This window comes from Phyllobates terribilis, unplaced genomic scaffold (genome assembly GCF_046119375.1).
Source record: "Phyllobates terribilis strain yellow unplaced genomic scaffold, ASM4611937v1 Scaffold_5__5_contigs__length_657084704, whole genome shotgun sequence".
Taxonomy (NCBI): domain Eukaryota; kingdom Metazoa; phylum Chordata; class Amphibia; order Anura; family Dendrobatidae; genus Phyllobates; species Phyllobates terribilis.
This window is the reverse complement of record NW_027362765.1, coordinates 297,199,170-297,219,198: the sequence shown is the minus strand read 5'-3', so window position 1 is coordinate 297,219,198 and position 20,029 is coordinate 297,199,170. Positions and strand designations below refer to the sequence as shown.

Sequence of the window (20,029 nt, the reverse complement as noted above, 5' to 3'; positions counted from 1 at the left end):
CTGAAGTCCCAACAGGAGGCCATCCTGGGTCATCTGCGGAATGTTAATACTCGCCTGAACACCCTGTCTGATCCTGCAACTACGGCCAGTACCATGGTATCCTTTTCCGGACCCCGGCTCTCTGCACCTCCTCGCTTCGGAGGCGACTCCGTCCTGGCTCGGGGCTTCATAAATCAGTGCACCCTGCATTTTGAACTATTGTCCCACCAGTTTAACTCCGACCGAGCCAAAATTGCATTCATCATGTCCCATCTCACCGGGGAGGCTCTGGCCTGGCTAAATCCTCTGTGGGAGAGAGGAGACCCCCTGGTGTCCGACTTGCCTGCCTTTCTCACGGCTTTCCGGAAAGCCTTCGACGAACCCGGACGGAGGACCTCATCCGCATCATCTCTGCTACGCCTCCGTCAGGGAAGCCTCACCGTGGGTCAATATGCCATACGGTTCCGCACCCTTGCCTCGGAGCTGGCCTGGGATAACGAAGCTCTGGTATCCGTCTTCTGGGAGGGTCTGTCCAGCCGTATTAAAGATGAACTTGCTGGTCGGGACATTCCTACCACTCTCGATGACCTAATAACTCTTGCCACCCGGATTGACCTACGATTCCAGGAACGTGCCAAAGAGGTCACCCGTGAAAAGGGGCTTCCACGTCTGGGTCCTACTTTTCTGAAACCCGTCACTCCTTCCGTTTCTCCCCAGGTACACTCTCCTGAGCCTATGCAGGTCGACCAGACCAAGATGGTCAAATCCCGTCAGGACTTTCGCCGTGCCGAGGGGAGCTGCTTCTACTGTGGCAGTAAGGAGCATCGGATCCGTGCCTGCCCGGAGAGGTCGGGAGAACGCCTGTGTCTAGGTTCGCTCAGAGGACTTGATCTAGACAAAAATAAATCCTCTCCATCCCTGCTGCTGTCTGTCTCAATCATCTGCGGGGAGAATCGTTATTCCGAACTAGCCCAACTTGACTCTGGAGCAGCCGGAAATCTTATTTCACTGTCCCTGGTGGAGAAATACCGCATCCCCACCAAACCTCTGGCTGTACCCTTGTCTGTTGTTGCCGTGGATGGGGGCCTCTTATCTCGCCCCATCCAATTCATCACCGAATCCATTACTCTGCAAGTGGGTATGCTGCATTCAGAGAGTATCTCCCTTCACGTTCTGCCTGGACTCTCTCACGCCCTCTTGCTAGGTCTGCCTTGGCTCCAGAGACATGCACCCGTGCTTGACTGGCAAACCGGAGAAGTCCTTCGCTGGGGACAAGACTGTCATAAAACCTGTCTGGTTCCCGTCCATTCCGTCCGTCCCTCTCCTATCCCAGCTAATCTACCTGGACTTCCGATTCCTTATTGGTCTTGTGCTGATGTCTTTGATATGGAGGAGGCAGAGACATTACCACCTCGTAGACCATGTGACTGCCCCATCGATCCCGCCAGAGTAATGCAGGTGGCCTCCGTGAGTCTAAATTGTCTCCCTCCTGGTAAGACGTTCGTATCGGTACCTGATCGGGAGAGGATCCTACACTGGGGTCATTCGTCTAAACTAGCTGGCCACGCCGGTCAGAAAAAGACCCTCCAGCTTATTACCCGGCACTACTGGTGGCCTAACCTGCACAAGGATGTTATGGACTTTGTTTCTGCCTGTGTGTCCTGTGCCCGCAACAAGGTTCCGAGACACTTGTCGGCCGGCCGCCTTCTTCCTCTGCCAGCACCTGCTGCCCCCTGGCAGCATATAGCGATGGACTTCGTAACTGATCTGCCCGTCTCTGCCGGTTGTACGGTCATTTGGGTGGTCGCTGACCGCTTTTCCAAGATGGCTCACTTCATTCCCCTGCCAGGTCTTCCGTCTGCACCCGAGCTGGCCAGAGTCTTTATCCGCCACATCTTCCGTCTTCATGGCCTGCCCCGTCACATCGTGTCGGATCGAGGAGTACAGTTCACTTCTCGTTTCTGGAGAGCCACTTGTAAATTGCTAGACGTCACTCTGGACTTCTCCTCCGCTTACCACCCACAGTCTAATGGTCAAGTGGAGCGGATCAATCAGAACCTGACCAGTTACCTCCGGCACTTCGTTAATGCTCACCATTCTGACTGGGTGGATCTCCTGCCAAGGGCCGAATTCTCGTACAACAATCACAAGAGCGAGTCTTCCTCCATATGGGAGAGTACCCGGTCCGCACTCCTTCTGTCATCCGAGCGTATGAAAAGGCACGCTGACAAAGGACGTCTGGATCCTCCTCAATTCCGTCCTGGGGATAAAGTCTGGCTCTCGTCCAAATATGTCCGGCTCAAGATCCCTTCCTATAAGTTGGGGCCTCGGTTCATCGGCCCACTGGAGGTTATCAGTCAGATCAACCCGGTGGCCTATAAATTGAAACTCCCGGCCAACTTACGGATCCCTAACTCCTTCCATGTATCTCTCCTCAAACCTGTGGTACTTAACTCTTTTTCTAAGTCTACAGGTACGCCTCTTGCTCCGGTTTCTGCTGAGGACGAGTTTGAGGTAGAGAACATTCTTGCCACCAAAAGGGTAAGAGGAAAGACCTTTTTCTTGGTAGATTGGAGGGGGTTTGGTCCTGAGGAGAGAACGTGGGAGCCCCGGGAGAATATCCATGCCCCTCTCATCCTAGCTAAATTTCTGTCTGGCCTAAAAAAGGGGGGGCCTAAAGGGGGGGGTACTGTAGCGCTGGCGTCCCTGCCCTCTGCTAGGCAGGGACGCTGCTCCCCTCACCGCTCTGCTGTCAGCGCGCGCTCCGTCCCGGCGTCCTCTCCCCGCTCTGCTGTCAGCGCGCGCTCCGTCCCGGCGTCCTCCTCCTGCTCTGCTGTCAGCGCGCGCTCCTTCCCGGCGTCCTCCTCCTGCTCTGCTCTCAGCGCGCGCTCCTTCCCGGCCCCTGTGCTTAGGGCGCGCGCGCGCGCGCTTCCCTCCTCTTAAAGGGGCCGCGCGCGCCGCCCTAAAGAGTCCCCGGCCAATGGCCGGAGGACTTCATCATATATAAGGCACCTCCTCCAAAATGGAGGTGCCCGAGCAATGTTGTTTGCACCTGTGTCTCACCTGTGCTTCAGCCCTCAGGTCCCGTTGCCAGTTACCTGCCAGTTACCTGCCTGATTCCTGCCTGAATACTTGTTACCTGTCTGCCAGTCTGAGGTCCGACGGTCTGCCTTACTACTCCTGTCAGTCTGTCTAAGGACCAGCCTGCCCGCTCACCTGGGAGCGCATATCAGTTACCTGCCTGCTTGCCTGAGGTCCGACGGTCTGCCTTACTACTCCGGTCAGTCTGTCTATGGACCAGCTTGCCCGCTCACCTGGGAGCGCTTCTCCGTTACCTGCCTGCTTGCCAGCCCGGAGGCTCCGTTGTCACGTGCTGTGACCACCAGCTATCTCAGAGACTCTTGCCCGCTCACCTGGGAGCGCATCTCCGTTACCTGCCTGCTTGCCAGTCCGGAGGCTCCGTTGTCACGTGCTGTGACCACCAGCTATCTCAGAGACTCTTGCCCGCTCACCTGGGAGCGCATCTCCGTTACCTGCCTGCTTGCCAGCCCGGAGGTCCCGTTGTCACTTGCGGTAACCACCAGCTATTCCAGAGACTCTTGCCCGCTCACCTGGGAGCGCTTCTCCGTTACCTGCCTGCCTGCCAGCCCGGAGGCTCCGCCGTCACGTGCCGTGACCACCTGCTATTCCAGAGACTCTCGCCTGCTCACCTGGGAGCACCCATCTACCATCTGCCTGCTAGCCTACCCGGAGGCTCTGCCATCACAGGTCGTACCTACCCCTTACCCAGAGACTGCCCTGATCACTTGCCGTATCTCCCTGTCCGTTCACCCAGAGACTGCCCTGATCACTTGCCGTATCTCCCTGTCCGTTCACCCAGAGACTGCCCTGATCACTTGCCGTATCTCCCTGTCCGTTCATCCAGAGACTGCCACCCGCTCCCTTACAAGGGCCGCCCCCTTGTATAGTAGCTCAGAGGTTCCGCCTCCCGGACCCGTTACAGTAAGCTTCCTGCAGCAGGGACTCTGCCTCGTGTGACCTCGCTCCGCTGCCGCCACCCTACTGGTAAGCTAATTTTGGACTATAAGACGGACCCCCATTTGCACATTAAATTTTTTTTTTACTATTTTCATCCTTAAAATTTGGGGTGCGTCTCATAGTCTGCAAAATACGACACATGAGTAACAAATTCTTTGGTAAAAAGTATACATCTAAATTCTGGAAAACCATTACAATTCTAATTTTCGATTAATAATGGAAATCCACTCCAAGTTATTACTCAATGAACGTCGAAATCAAACTTTTTCACTTTTTCCCCCCTGGGTCGCACTTTTCATCTTGTCCTCATCAAGAGGACATATGGCAACATTTAAAGCGAATCTTCTTTCAGTTTTCTTACTAACATGTTTCTTTTTCCTAATCTACAGGTTACTTTAAACATGCTACAATGTAATACTGATAAAATTGTTACAGTTTAGAAGTTAGTAAATATAACAGTACACGTCTTTCCCTCTAGTTAAAAAACACGTTTCCCTACCATATGTTTTCCTTTGTTATGCATTCCTTCTTCTCCCTTTCTCTCTATTAAAGTCCAACTTCCTATTCCCTTCCATTTTCTTTTTTCCATTATTTCTTATACTGCTGAATGTAGTGCTGATTTTATTCTGTTTATTTTTTTTTAAATATAAATAATGGATGTCTACTAGTGATGAGTGAGTATGTTTTGTTAACCCTTTCGCCGAGCATGCTCGGGCCGAGCACCGAGTATTTATAGCGTGCTCGGGCTTTACGTTTTCTCAGTGAACATGATTTGCAACTGCTTGACAGATTTAATACATGTGAGGAATGCCTGTTTTTCCAGCATTCCTCACATGTATTAAATCTGTCAAACAGTCGCAAATCATGTTCACGGAGCGAACGAAAACTTAAAGCCCGAGCACGCTATAAATACTCGGTGCTCGGCCCGAGCATGCTCGGCGAAAGGGTTAACAAAACATACTCGCTCATCACTGTGTCATCACAATGGGCACCTCATTATCTGGTCCACCATCAGCACCACACCACTACCATGATACATGCATTATCACTGTCTACATTACGTACCTTATTTTTCTCATCTTCTCCAGGTCTTCACTCTCTATTCCATCTCTCATATATAACAGATTACTTGTGGTATGCATGTGGCTGCCATGTTTGGAGCTGACCTCTTGAAGCACATCAGTCAATGATGGTTGACACCCTGCAAAATGTAATTATTAAGATATAAAAGGACAAAAATTATATATTAATGAAATGATTTTTAATCAACGATACTAAGCATTACACTACGAAAGGTAAACTATACGTATAAGGGACAGTGGAAAACATGCACTAACACTTTTGGCCATGACCGAATTAATAGGGGGCAATTGCCTTCTTAAGGGGGTAGTTTAGGAGTCAATGAAATAGAACAGATATTTTTTTACTAACAATTCAACTTAGATTTTGCCTGATATTGAATCTTATTCAACTGAAGGAAAAGGGCTGATCTGCATACCAGATCCGGTTTATAGACAAAAGTGCAGCTGTTTTTTGTTAAAGGGGTTGTTCACTACTGGATAACCACAGCTTAATTAATCCTGCAGTGGTGTCGTTTTAGCGATGTCAGCGTTGCTGATCCTGAAGAGTGATGTGACTTGTGTCAAGTGCCGGCTGCACTCAATAAGCGGCTGCTCTTTGACTGCAGCTCACCAAAATTCCCTCAGGGAAGACATTTGGTCTGACAAAATAGTAAAAGATGCAGCTGGAGAGTGGCCGCTCATTGGCTGCAGCCAGCATGTGATACAACAAGTCATGTCATTCTGCAAGAACAACGGCGCTAATAATCCCTGGAACGGCGCCACTGCAGGAGGTGACTAGAGATTGTTTTTATTTTAGTTGGGGTCTTGAATTCATTAACCTTGAATGAATAAAAAGTTAAGCCTTTTTTTCTTATCTCTGATAATCCCCTTCAGAGAAAATAGTTCTCGGAGATCGCGCGTGCACATAGGCTGTGCGCGCGCGATCGCCGCCAGGTGTCAGCTGATTCTGACAGCTGACACCTGGCACTCAGTGCCAGGAGTGGTGTACTTCCGGCATTTTAACCTCCTAAATGCTGCGATTGCAGTATTTAGCGGGCGAGCAAAGGGACAGAAGCCTCTTTGCTCTTGGATCGGAGACCGATCGTTGCCATGGTGACCCGAAGTCGTCATGACTAGGGATGAGCAAACATGTTCGAAAAACATTTGCCAATTTCAAATTTGGCACAAACATTGCACATTCGGATTCATGTCCAGTCACCCGAGCATTTTTACTTAAAATTGGCAAAATTCGGTTAAAGTCCGGCAAATGATTGCGTTTCCACTACAGTATATTTATCACTTTGGCTAGGATAGTGGTGCTGTATGATGAGCGGGGGAGACATGTTTGATGAGGAGAGGGGGAGGGAGAGGTCAGAGGAGGGGCGTCTCTTTTTTTTTTCTTAACTTAATGTGTGCAGATTGTGGCAAGCCAATTACAGGGCGCAGGAACATTCACAATGTCCAGACACAAGGGCTTGTGCCATTGGCTGCTTAAATCACATGTCCCTCTCCATATAAAGAACGGCCATGTTGTTTTAGCGCCATTTTGTCAGTATAAAAGCTCAGAGAGGATGCTCCTGACTCTGCTCCTGGATACTGAAAGATTTTAGATAGTTAGCTAGGCAGTTGCTTCTAAGTCAGATAGTTTAGATAAATTGGGTCCTGTGTGGCTGTGAAATTGACCCTCCAGCAGATCACTATTTTTTGCTATTAGTGAGGTCCAGACAGAGACAGCAGGGCACATTTCAGCATAGAACTCTGTTGTGCACTGCTTATATTGTGCTCTATGCATGAGTACACCTTTGAAATTCTATTTGTTTCTGTTACTACCATAATACATACAGCAGATCACATCTCAGATTGAAAATTTTTGGCGCATATATTCTACTGTATGCAGATCTTGTCCAAAGTAAAAAAATCTACAGTGACTTTTTCTGTTACTAACGTGATACAGCAGGCCACATCTCAGCTGGACATTTTTGGCGCATATATTCTACTGTATGCAGATCTTGTCCAAAGTAAAAAATCTACAGTGACTTTTTCTGTTACTAACGTGATACAGCAGGCCACATCTCAGCTGGACATTTTTGGCGCATATATTCTATGGTACACAGGCCTCATCCACAGAAAAAAAAAATTCCTTCTGTTACTAACGTGATACAGCAGGCCACGTCAGCTTGTAATTTTCTGGCAGTGAAATTCAGTTGAATGCAGAGCTCGTTCACAGTAAAAAAAACTCAAATTTTTTCTGTTACTAACGTGATACAGCAGGCCACATCTCAGTTGGATTTTTTTGGGTGCATATATTCTATTGTATACAGGCCTCATCCACAGTAAAAAAAAATTCTTTTGTTACTAAGGAGATACAGCAGGCCACATCTCATCTTGAAATTTTTTTGATCATATATTCTATTTTATACAGGCCTCATCCACAGTAAAAAAATAATTTCTTTTGTTACTAAGGTGATACAGCAGGCTGCATCTCAGTTTGATTTTTTTGGAGCATATATTCTATTGTATACAGGCCTCATGCACAGTAAAAAATCTAATTTCTTCTGTTACTAACTGTGGAGACACGGGGTCTCCCATGGGCGTAATACTATTCAGACAACACAGGGTGAGGGTAAAACAGTGTGCCAATACTTTATTGAACCACGAAACAGACAATAAACATATAGAACAGTCCGAGAAAATACACAAGATGGGGAAAAATTACACAGTTCCACCCTTCCGCTGGCCGGTCGGGAATAGAGCAGTGAGGTATGTGGCCAAGTGACCTGATTGTCCCAACCTGGATTTCCTCATAACATCTGAGAGTTCAGTGATAGTCAATGGAGCAGATCTGTATTCCTCTTCATGGAGCCATGTGTGTCTTGGTTACTGTGCTGAAGAGTCTCTTTCGGCTGTCTTTTTGTAAAGTCTCCTTGATACAGAGGCATATGCCCCTTAAATAGTTCACAATTGTCAGTTAAAGCACACATCCACAGGTCAAGGGTCAGGGATAATGATATTAATTCACAGTGCTCGAGTATCCACAGCTCATCACCCAAGGTTGACTGGCAAACACCCTACAATGATATTTAACATATCTGGCAAACATCCATTGTTCAAAGATCCTGAGTCGCTGTATTGCAAAACTAGCAGACAATACGTTGTAAGGGCTGATATAAGATGTAAATAACAGCCATTCATCAATTACCAAATATGAACTCAAGTGTTCAACAGGTTTATACAAACAATAGTCTGTGTTGATCAACCAAAGAAGAACACAAATTCAAAAGTCAGCATAAAAATAAAGGTGTATGGTGCCTGGCCTACTGATTTATACCTCTGGATAATTAAGAAGAAATGCTGTGTTGTCACACTAACGTGATACAGCAGGCCACATCTCAGCTTGAAATTTTTTGGAGTATATATTCTATTTTATACAGGCCTCATCTACAGTAAAAAAAATAATTTCTTCTGTTACTAAGGTGAAACAGCAGGCCACATCTCAGCTTGAAATTCTTTGGAGCATTTATTCTATTTTATACAGGCCTCATCCACAGTAAAAAAATCTATTTTTTTCTGTTACTAACGTGATACAGCAGGCCACATCTCAGCTTGAATTTTTTTGCCACATATATTCTACTTTATACAGGCCTCATTCACAGTAAAAAAAAATCATATTTTTGTTGCTAATGGTGTGCTCCAACCACACTATCTGAGCAACATGAGTGGGATAAAGCGAGGTTGCGGTGGAAGGGGGAATAGGCTTGGTGTTCAAGGTGTACGTGGGGTAGGTGGTAATGTTAGTGAAAGCTCTAGTGAACCAATACAGTCACGTCCTATCCAAAGACAACTTCTGTTACTGGACGGACTACTCCACTTTCTTTCACAGCCGCTCAGCGATACAACTTGTACATGAGGGTCAGAAATAGCATGTGCTCCAGTAGATGGCAAGAGCTGCATCAAGTGGCCTCTCCTCCACTTCAACATCACACACAGTACTTTAAAAGGGAAGAAAGGATCTCACCGTACTGAATTATTGCATGCCTTTTTCCATTGTGATGAGTGCCATATCCAAAGCTGCTGACCCACAGAGAAATCTACCAAAAAACGTAAAGTAGAAAAGGCACCTCCAGATAAAATCTTCAAGCTTTATTTCATTGTCAGAAAGTTACAATTTCTGCATGTTACCATATAAAGAAACACTCTGACGCATGGCCAAGGGCGTTATATCTCGCTGACTGGGCACTGGGTGACTCTGGTGACTGCGGGGGCAGGCAGGGAAGGGGCTGCTCCACAAGTCTTGGAATCCCCAAGGCTTGCAGGACAAACGTCTGTATTTAACACTTACTGCTCTGCTTTTGCCTCCTCCACCTCCTCTAGGGCCTCCACCTGCACCCTCAACCTCTACTTTAATGAGACACGCGTTCCAACAGTGCAGAGCGAATCCCCACCACCACCGTACTGCGCAGCCAGGGCTCACCACAATCAGGCACTGTTAAAATTAATTTGCCTTGGAGATCGCACTCACACAGCTGAAGAGCTGTGGACAGCTATCAAGGCCGAGTTTGAACAATGGCTGTCTTCGCTGAACCTGGAGTAAGGGAAGGAAGTGTGCGATAATGCTGTGAACCTGGTGGCAGCTCTACGCCGGGGCAAGTTCACACACGTGCCTTGCATGGCTCACATCCTCAACCTGGTGGTACAGGAACTTCTCTGCCACTCTATCAGCCTGGATCCGCTGCTGCAGCAAGCACAGAAGCTGTGTGCTCACTTACGCCGTTTGCACCCCTCAGGTCATCGATTTGCATCGATACAGAGGTCTTTGTCCATGTCAGTTAACCGGTTGATATGCAATGTGCCAACACGATGGAATTCCACTCTGCACATGTTGCAGCAGTAAACAAGTATCAGTGTTACCCAGCCACCAACACACCATGGGCTTGAACCTCATGGAAGAGCCCGACATATGAGCACCTGTTGCTGCACTATCTGCAACATGATCCCCGTGTAGTTAGGATTCAAAATAGTGCTGATTACTGGGTGGCCACTCTGTTAGATCCAAGTTATAAGAGTAAATTTTGCCAGAAGCTTCCAGCCCTGGAAAGGGACCCGCGAATGCTAGAGTATCGAAACATTCTTTTGCACAACCTTAGGGACACGGCCCCACTATCAGTCTTTGGTCAGTATTCGGTCAGTATTTTTTCTCAGGAGTGGCAGACAAAACCAGGAGTGGGTGATAAATGTAGAAGGCAAGTGCACTTGTTTCTATTATACCTTTTCTCTGATTGTTCCTCACCTGGTTTTGGCTCCCACTCATGAGGAAAAATACTGACCGAATACTGACCAAACACTAATAGTGGGGCTTTGGCCTAAGAGAGGTTTTCCCTAAGACAGCGCAGTGAGGCACACAGTGTGCATCACAGCTCTAGACCTCCAACCTCCGGAACATCAATTTGTCAACGCCAAAACATTATCAGCAGCAGTGTAAGTGGCAGTAGCAATTTCTGTGAGTCCTTTCTCATATTTTTTAGACCAGCTCGTGCACCAGCACAACAGAGTGCAATTCTGACACATGGTGAACAACTGGAAAGGATGGTTCAGGAGTATCTCAAGCTCAATATCAATACCATTGTAACATACCTGGCGACGTCCTTGCATAGTGGTCCATCTCCCACTGTGCAAGAGCGCGCACTTGATCTCCAGTCCAGTCTGCTAGCCTGGCTTCCCTCCATGCTGTCTGCTTGCCTCTGTTTCTGCTGCTTAAGGGCGGCGCCCGATCACTTCCTGCTTCTTGTAGCTGCTGCAGGCACACCCCTTGTGCATCCTCAGCCTATTGCTGTCTGTCACCTGGTATTAACCCAGCTCCTCCCTGGAATCCATGCCTGAGCATTGTGTTCTGTCAGTTGGCTTCCTGTCACTGATGTGCCAGGTCCTGTCTATGCTTCCTGCCTTGCGGTATCTGTTCCCGTGTCTGAACTGTGTCCTGTCTGAACCATATTCTAGCCTGTTGTCTTCTGCCTATCCTGGAGGCTGTATTTCCAGGCCAGTGTGAACACGCTCCTAGCCTGTTCTTTCCGCCTTCTAGGGGCCGCATTCCTAGACCCGCTCCTGTTTCTTGCTGCTGTGTCTGTTCTTGTCTGAATACTCTCCTAGTCTGTTACCTGTTTTTCTTTATGTCCGTACCTTCCCTTTTCCTGCAGAATCTGATCCCGTACCTAACTCCTACTCGTTGTCCCTGTACTCCCGTTTGTGAGTTTAAAGTCCACTCGCTACTTCTTTGCAAGTATCCTGTGTGTACCTGGTTCTGCCTTTGTCCACCGCATCTGCAGTTCTGTTCCTGAGTCCCAGTCTGTACTGGGTCCTATCCACTCGGTGCTCCAACCTGTCGTACCTGCCAGTACCTCCCTGCCTGCATACCAGTCGTGCTTACCAGCATCCGCCAGTCTGCATACCAGCCGTGTCTGCCTATACCCAGCAGTCTGTGTGCCAGCCTAACCTGCCTGTTCCTGTATTCCCCTGTGTGGGTCAACAGCCGTGTCCGGGGTCTGTCCTGGAGTAGCACCTGGTCCCTCTGCTCGGTTCCTCCTTGGTGCACTGGCGTCATATGCCGTCGTGCGACCCTGGTCGGATCGGGTGGATACTTAGTTACGCCCCTCCAGGCATTCACTCTCCGGCACGGTCCAGTGGAATCACTACATATACACGCACACGCCACTCAGCCCGGGCGTGTGCATTACAACCATCAAGGACGGTTTGGACCCTTTTACATTGTGGTCTTCAAAAATGAAAGAGTGGCCTGAGCTCGCCTGTCACGCTTTCGAGGTTTTATTATGCCCGGCAGCCAGCTTTCTCTCAGAACGTGTCTTTAGCACTGCTGGTGGTGTCCTGACGGATAATCTCAGCCGGCTGTCCCCTGAAAAAGTGTAGACTGCCTAGCTTTCATCAAGATGAACAAGTCATGGATCTCCAAGGACTTTTGCACCCCAATTGCAGACTGTGCAGACTAGACGATGGTGTAGTTTTTAGTGTGCTACATCAATCTCGCATAATTGCAGTCTGTGATATCTTGTCGAGTCTTCTGTGCCTGCTGTTGCTGCTGCTGCTGCAGATGTTAATAATAATTTTTCTAAATGTGGAGACTCCTGGTTGGGTCTCCATCTCCTGGGTTGGCTGTAGTGAAAAAGGTGTCGGTGACCATTATACTATTTATACTCTAGTGTAATTGATGCCACTTTGGTAGTGTCTGACCCTATTTTTTTTAAATTTGTGTACTCCAGATTGGGCCTCCATCTGCTGGGTTGGCTGTAGTGGAAGAGGTGTCGGTCCTCATTATACTATTTCTACTCTGGTGAAATTGATGCCACTTTGGTGGGGTCAGCCCCTAATTGTTTGAAATGTGGAGACTCGTGTTTCGGTCTCCTTCATGTGTGTTGCCTGTAGCAGTAGGGCTCTCAGACCAGCAGGCCTCCACTTACTTTCAGTCAACTACCTGTGTTACTATCCTTACATTTTTGTACCAATACTACTCTATGAAACTGATTTTTCTGCCATCTGAGTGTGGCTGAGCAGAAAAGCAGCTTGAGCTGTTGCATGTGGTATCAGGGCTCCCAGCACAGCAGACTTACACCGATCCTTCAGCCTCCTCGTCTTAATATGAAGTTCAATTCAAAGTGTAAATGCTGGCCCATACCCTGATACCTCATGCATGGACCATGGCTAACTGCTGATGTGCCATTATAAAATTTGTACAATTGGTGAATTAATGCCACTTTTTTTCTGGTGTCTGCCCATAATTTGAGCTGTTTTGTCAGCTTTTGGGTCCCTTTGAAGGCATTTGGTTTTGCCTCTCACTGAATCAAATGGGATTCGGATATGTTCAACAAACTGTTCGGAGAACATCACAAAGTCCGCTGATCTGAAACGAATTGAACACTGAGAGGTTCGCTTTTCTCTAGTCATGGCGACATCTAGGTCACCAGGCACTAGCAAGGTAGTTAGATCAAGCGCAGTGCATGATCTAACCATCTTGTGTCTGCAGGACTGACAGCTATAAGGCATAGAAGTGATCCTGCACTGTTATGCCTTATAGCAGCGATCAGACTGCAGAAAGTGAAAGTCCCATAGTGAAAAAGTAAAAAAAAAAGTTTAAAAAAATTGTAAAAATGTTTTTAAAAAAATAACAAAATAAGTAAAAATAAATAAAAAATATATTGTACATACATATTATGTATGAAAAACAAAACAAAACAATAAAAGTACTCATATTTGGTATCTCCGCGTCCGGAACGACCTGACCTATAAAACTGTCCCACTAGTTAACTCCTTTAGGAAACACGGTTAAAAAAAACTAAGCAAAAAATGATGCTTTATCATTATACTGCCAAACAAAAAGTGGAATAAAACGCGATCAAAAAGACAAATATAAGTAAAAATGGTACCGCTGAAAATGTCATCTTGTCCTGAAAAAAATCAAGCTGTCATACAGCTCTATCAGCTGAAAAATAAAAAAGTTACAGCTCTTTTTTTTCTATAAAATAGTTTTTATAGTGTAAAGGCGCCGAAAGAGAAAAAGCTATATAAATTTGGTATTGCTGTAAAGGTACTGCCCCAAAGAATAAAGCTGCCTTATCAATTTTACCACACGCAGAACGGCATAAAAAAAAACCAATTCCTGAATTGTTGGATTTTGTTTATTCTGCCTACAAAAAATAGGAATAGAAACCGATCAAAAAGTGTCACGCGCCCGAAAATTCTACCAATAAAAACGTCAATTTGTCCCGCAAAAAACAAGTCCTTACATGACTGTCGGCAGAAATATGGAAAAATTATAGCTCTCAAAATATGGCGATGCAAAAACTAGTTTTTTAAAAAAAAGCGTTTTTTAGTGTGTGACAGCTGTCAAACATAAAAACCCAATATAAATCTGGTATTGCTGTAATTGCACCGACCCAAAGAATAAAGTTGTCTGAACACTAATGCCGCATGAGGAACAGCGTGAAAAATAAATGAAACTAATTTGTCACTGCTGCTGATTTGTTCATTCTGCCTACTAAAGATCGCAGTATGGCTCTGGTCACATTTATCCTGCGCTCTGTGCTGAGCGCTTACACCGAGGCTTTCGTGTAAATCTCTGAAATACGTGATTCATACAGAACCCCTAGCAGAAGATTTCCTATAATGAGGCAGATGGAGACACTGTGGACGCTATCTGGACTTTCATCCCACGGTGTCCGTCTTTTTATTAGGCGTGCCGTCAGCCACAGTTTTGTGAACCTTTGAAAAAAAAGACACCGCTGAACAGAGGCCAGACGGAGTCCAGAGTAACTGTGCTGCCTCATTATACTAAATGGATCCCTCGGGGATTTCATTTGAATTACATCACTTGGAGATTTAAATGGAAACCCCGATATCAGTACTCAACGTAAAGCACAGGATAAATGGAAACATTTTACATAACATTTTGGATCACAATAAAAGCTTCGCCTCAATCCACAAAAAAAGCAAGTCCCCACTTAGGTCATTCATCTGTTAATGGACATATAGGGGTCTTCCACATTACTAGTAGCACAAAGGCTCTGGAAAAGCGAAATAGCCCTTGCACCCCAAAAGAAATTCAGCAAATTCTGTGCTCCCATATACAAATTCCCACCTCCCTTTTGAGCCCCACAGTGTACCTAAACCACAGTTAGTGTCCACATGTTTGGCATTTCTGTAGTGATGAGAGCCTGCCTAATTTACGAGTGCATGTCTCCAAAAGCATGAACTGGTCACTACAACATAGTGGTCACTACAATGTACTGGTCACTACAATGGCAGTTTGCAATTTTCACTCAACAACATCCGCTGCTGCATGTTTCTGGAAATGACCCATGGAATAAAAATCATCACTACACCTGTAGATAAATTCCCGAAGGGGTATCTTTAAAGACCCGGGGTCTTTTGTGGGCACAACACTACTCAGACAACACAGGGTGAGTATAAAACAACTTGGCAATACTTTATTGAACCACCAAACAGACAATAAACACATGAAACAGTCCCAGCAAATACCCAAGATGGTACAACATTACACAGTCTCACCCTTCCGCTCCGCCCGCCTGGGATAGAACAGCTGCGGCTTTGGGACTTCCAGGGCCAAGTACCTCAACCAGTGGCCCCCCGCTTCTGGCAGGCCCCCACATAGAGAAGGTAGCGGCAAGCTTTGGAAGCTAGCAGTCCATCGAGGTACAAGGCCAGGAGACCCGAGGTCCCACCCTGGCCTTGCCGAGAGTTTCTATGGGGCCAGATGACCGGCTGGTCCCAATCAGGCTTCTCCGAATGTCTCCATGGATTCCAGGCGACTGGACGTTACCTCCTGGTAACTCCAAACAACATATCCATGGGGCCAGGTGACTTCATCGTCCCAACCTGGTCTCCCCAAACGTATCCATGGGCTCTCTGATGGTTAATGGAGCAGATCCGTATCTTTCCAGTCAGGGCCGTGTACCCTTAGGCCGGAAACATGTAGAATCCAAATCTGTGTCTCTTTGGATGGAGTCGCCATGCTATCCATCTACTGTCCTGAAGAATGTCTCTCATTTTCCTTGATTCTGCTTGCAGCACTACAGACATTCCTGTTTATATTTATATCTGTGTAAGGTTATCAGTCACAGGTCGGGGTTAGAGGTAAAGGTGCAGGGTTCCCTCAAGTCTCATTGTTTGAGCATTTAATGAATTTGCTTAGTTTGTCCACCTGTCTTGTGAGTAGAGATGAGCGTTGTTCTACTCGAACTGTTCGCCAATCTCAAATTCGAGCTGTTTTGGGCGGTGTTTGAGCCGTTCGGCGAACACGAACAATTTGAGAAAAATTCGGCTGTTCGAGGTTATGTTCGATAACTGTTCGTGCACCAAAATCATAACTGGATTTTTTCTCAGTAATGATGAAAATTAATGTTAATACGCAGTTTGAGTGTACAGCGGGGTGGGGGGAGGGGCAGGGGATGGATCTCTGCAGGAACAATGAAGATCTCCATTTTTTTTTTCTCTTTCCCGCATTTACAGTGGGGAGGTGCAATCTGTCAGCCTATCAGCAGCGCACACACGGAGCGAAGTGCTTTTTTTCACACAAGCAAGGGCATGTGTCATTGGCAGTGTATGTCACATGTCCTTGCCCTATAAGACCAAGCCATTTTACCCGTCGCCACCATTTTCTCACTGCTGCAGCTGCGTGTTAGACGGCACCGCTGTTGCTGTGTGCGCTATACCTTGTTAATTTCAAGCCAATTTTCGCACAAATCTACAGATAGCTTGGGAGTAGGGAATAGTTGTGCTTGCAGTCCTTTTAAGGACTAGGTTACAGCATTTCCTACGACTTTTATCAGGCAGGTCTGTGCTCTTAAATAGATAGATTGTGGGAGTAAAGACTAATAGTAATTGGAATCCTTTTCAGGACTAGGTTACATCAGTTCCTATCAGTTTTTGCCAGGCAGGACTGTGCCAGTGCTGTGCAAGTTTTTTTCACAGCATTTGGCTGAATCTAGCAAAGCTAATCCTTTTTGGCCTATTGCAGAGTGTGTTAGTCAGTGGAGTAGCCTATCTGTGTTGCAAGATATACCACCTGTGTATAGAATACCAATTTTTTTACTGCACCTAGTGAAGTAAAATCTTTTGGGCATAGCATCATTCTATTAGTCCATCTATACTGACCTCCATCAGGTTGCAAATTGAATATAATTTTCTTCTGCATCTAGCTCTGAAAAAATATTGGCCTTCTAGCTGTGTGTGGGACTTGTTGTATTAGTCCATCTATACTGACCTCCATCAGGTTGCAAACTGCATATATTTTTTTCTTCATCTACCTCTGAAAAAATATTGGGCTTCTAGCTGTGTGTGGGACTTGTTCTATTAATCCATCTATACAGACCTCCATCAGGTTGCAAACTGAATATATTTTTTTCTGCATCTACCTCTGAAAAAATATTGGGCTTCTAGCTGTGTGTGGGACTTGTTGTATTAGTCCATCTATACTGACCTCCATCAGGTTGCAAACTGAATATATTTTTTTCTGCATCTACCTCTGAAAAAATATTGGGCTTCTAGCTGTGTGTGGGACTCGTTGTATTAGTCCATCTATACAGACCTCCATCAGGTTGCAAACTGAATATATTTTTTTCTGCATCTACCTCTGAAAAAATATTGGGCTTCTAGCTGTGTGTGGGACTTGTTGTATTAGTCCATCTATACAGACCTCCATCAGGTTGCAAACTGAATATATTTTTTTCTGCATCTACCTCTGAAAAAATACTGGGCTTCTAGCTGTGTGTGGGACTTGTTCTATTAATCTATCTATACAGACCTCCATCAGGTTGCAAACTGAATATATTTTTTTCTGCATCTACCTCTGAAAAAATATTGGGCTTCTAGCTGTGTGTGGGACTTGTTGTATTAGTCCATATATACTGACCTCCATCAGGTTGCAAACTGAATATATTTTTTTCTGCATCTACCTCTGAAAAAATATTGGGCTTCTAGCTGTGTGTGGGACTCGTTGTATTAGTCCATCTATACTGACCTCCATCAGGTTGCAAACTGAATATATTTTTTTCTGCATCTACCTCTGAAAAAATATTGGGCTTCTAGCTGTGTGTGGGACTTGTTCTATTAATCCATCTATACAGACCTCCATCAGGTTGCAAACTGAATATATTTTTTTCTGCATCTACCTCTGAAAAAATATTGGACTTCTAGCTGTGTGTGGGACTTGTTGTATTAGTCCATCTATACTGACCTCCATCAGGTTGCAAACTGAATATATTTTTTTCTGCATCTACCTCTGAAAAAATATTGGGCTTCTAGCTGTGTGTGGGACTCGTTGTATTAGTCCATCTATACAGACCTCCATCAGGTTGCAAACTGAATATATTTTTTTCTGCATCTACCTCTGAAAAAATATTGGGCTTCTAGCTGTGTGTGGGACTTGTTGTATTAGTCCATCTATACTGACCTCCATCAGGTTGCAAACTGAATATATTTTTTTCTGCATCTACCTCTGAAAAAATATTGGGCTTCTAGCTGTGTGTGGGACTTGTTCTATTAATCCATCTATACAGACCTCCATCAGGTTGCAAACTGAATATATTTTTTTCTGCATCTACCTCTGAAAAAATATTGGGCTTCTAGCTGTGTGTGGGACTTGTTGTATTAGTCCATCTATACTGACCTCCATCAGGTTGCAAACTGAATATATTTTTTTCTGCATCTACCTCTGAAAAAATATTGGGCTTCTAGCTGTGTGTGGGACTTGTTCTATTAATCCATCTATACAGACCTCCATCAGGTTGCAAACTGAATATATTTTTTTCTGCATCTACCTCTGAAAAAATATTGGGCTTCTAGCTGTGTGTGGGACTTGTTGTATTAGTCCATCTATACTGACCTCCATCAGGTTGCAAACTGAATATATTTTTTTCTGCATCTACCTCTGAAAAAATATTGGGCTTCTAGCTGTGTGTGGGACTTGTTCTATTAATCCATCTATACAGACCTCCATCAGGTTGCAAACTGAATATATTTTTTTCTGCATCTACCTCTGAAAAAATATTGGGCTTCTAGCTGTGTGTGAGACTTGTTGTATTAGTCCATCTATACTGACCTCCATCAGGTTGCAAACTGAATATATTTTTTTCTGCATCTACCTCTGAAAAAATATTGGGCTTCTAGCTGTGTGTGGGACTTGTTCTATTAATCCATCTATACAGACCTCCATCAGGTTGCAAACTGAATATATTTTTTTCTGCATCTACCTCTGAAAAAATATTGGGCTTCTAGCTGTGTGTGGGACTTGTTCTATTAATCCATCTATACAGACCTCCATCAGGTTGCAAACTGAATATATTTTTTTCTGCATCTACCTCTGAAAAAATATTGGGCTTCTAGCTGTGTGTGGGACTTGTTCTATTAATCCATCTATACAGACCTCCATCAGGTTGCAAACTGAATATATTTTTTTCTGCATCTACCTCTGAAAAAATATTGGGCTTCTAGCTGTGTGTGGGACTTGTTGTATTAGTCCATCTATACTGACCTCCATCAGGTTGCAAACTAAATATATTTTTTTCTGCATCTACCTCTGAAAAAATATTGGGCTTCTAGCTGTGTGTGGGACTTGTTCTATTAATCCATCTATACAGACCTCCATCAGGTTGCAAACTGAATATATTTTTTTCTGCATCTACTTCTGAAAAAATATTGGGCTTCTAGCTGTGTGTGGGACTTGTTGTATTAGTCCATCTATACTGACCTCCATCAGGTTGCAAACTGAATATATTTTTTTCTGCATCTACCTCTGAAAAAATATTGGGCTTCTAGCTGTGTGTGGGACTTGTTCTATTAATCCATCTATACAGACCTCCATCAGGTTGCAAACTGAAAATATTTTTTTCTGCATCTACCTCTGAAAAAATATTGGGCTTCTAGCTGTGTGTGGGACATGTTGTATTAGTCCATCTATACTGACCTAGATCAGGTTGCAAACTGAATATATTTTTTTCTGCATCTACCTCTGAAAAAATATTGGGCTTCTAGCTGTGTGTGGGACTTGTTCTATTAATCCATCTATACAGACCTCCATCAGGTTGCAAACTGAATATATTTTTTTCTGCATCTACCTCTGAAAAAATATTGGGCTTCTAGCTGTGTGTGGGACTTGTTCTATTAATCCATCTATACAGACCTCCATCAGGTTGCAAACTGAATATATTTTTTTCTGCATCTACCTCTGAAAAAATATTGGGCTTCTAGCTGTGTGTGGGACTTGTTCTATTAATCCATCTATACAGACCTCCATCAGGTTGCAAACTGAATATATTTTTTTCTGCATCTACCTCTGAAAAAATATTTGGCCTTCTAGCAGTGTGTGGGACTTTCTCTATTAGTCCATCTATACTGACCTCCATCAGGTTGCAAATTAAAAATAATTTTTA

General features: G+C 45.2%; 1 protein-coding gene across 2 annotated transcripts in view; it reads right to left on the bottom strand.

The window, feature by feature from the left end:
- LOC141273040 (glycine N-acyltransferase-like) overlaps positions 1-20,029 on the bottom strand; it is a 207,368-nt gene that overhangs the window by 66,093 nt on the left and 121,246 nt on the right. For both annotated transcript variants that reach the window (XM_073684365.1, XM_073684366.1), the window contains one exon: positions 5,083-5,218. In XM_073684365.1, the coding sequence (XP_073540466.1) occupies positions 5,083-5,218 (136 nt within the window). The remainder of the gene's footprint in view (positions 1-5,082; positions 5,219-20,029) is intronic.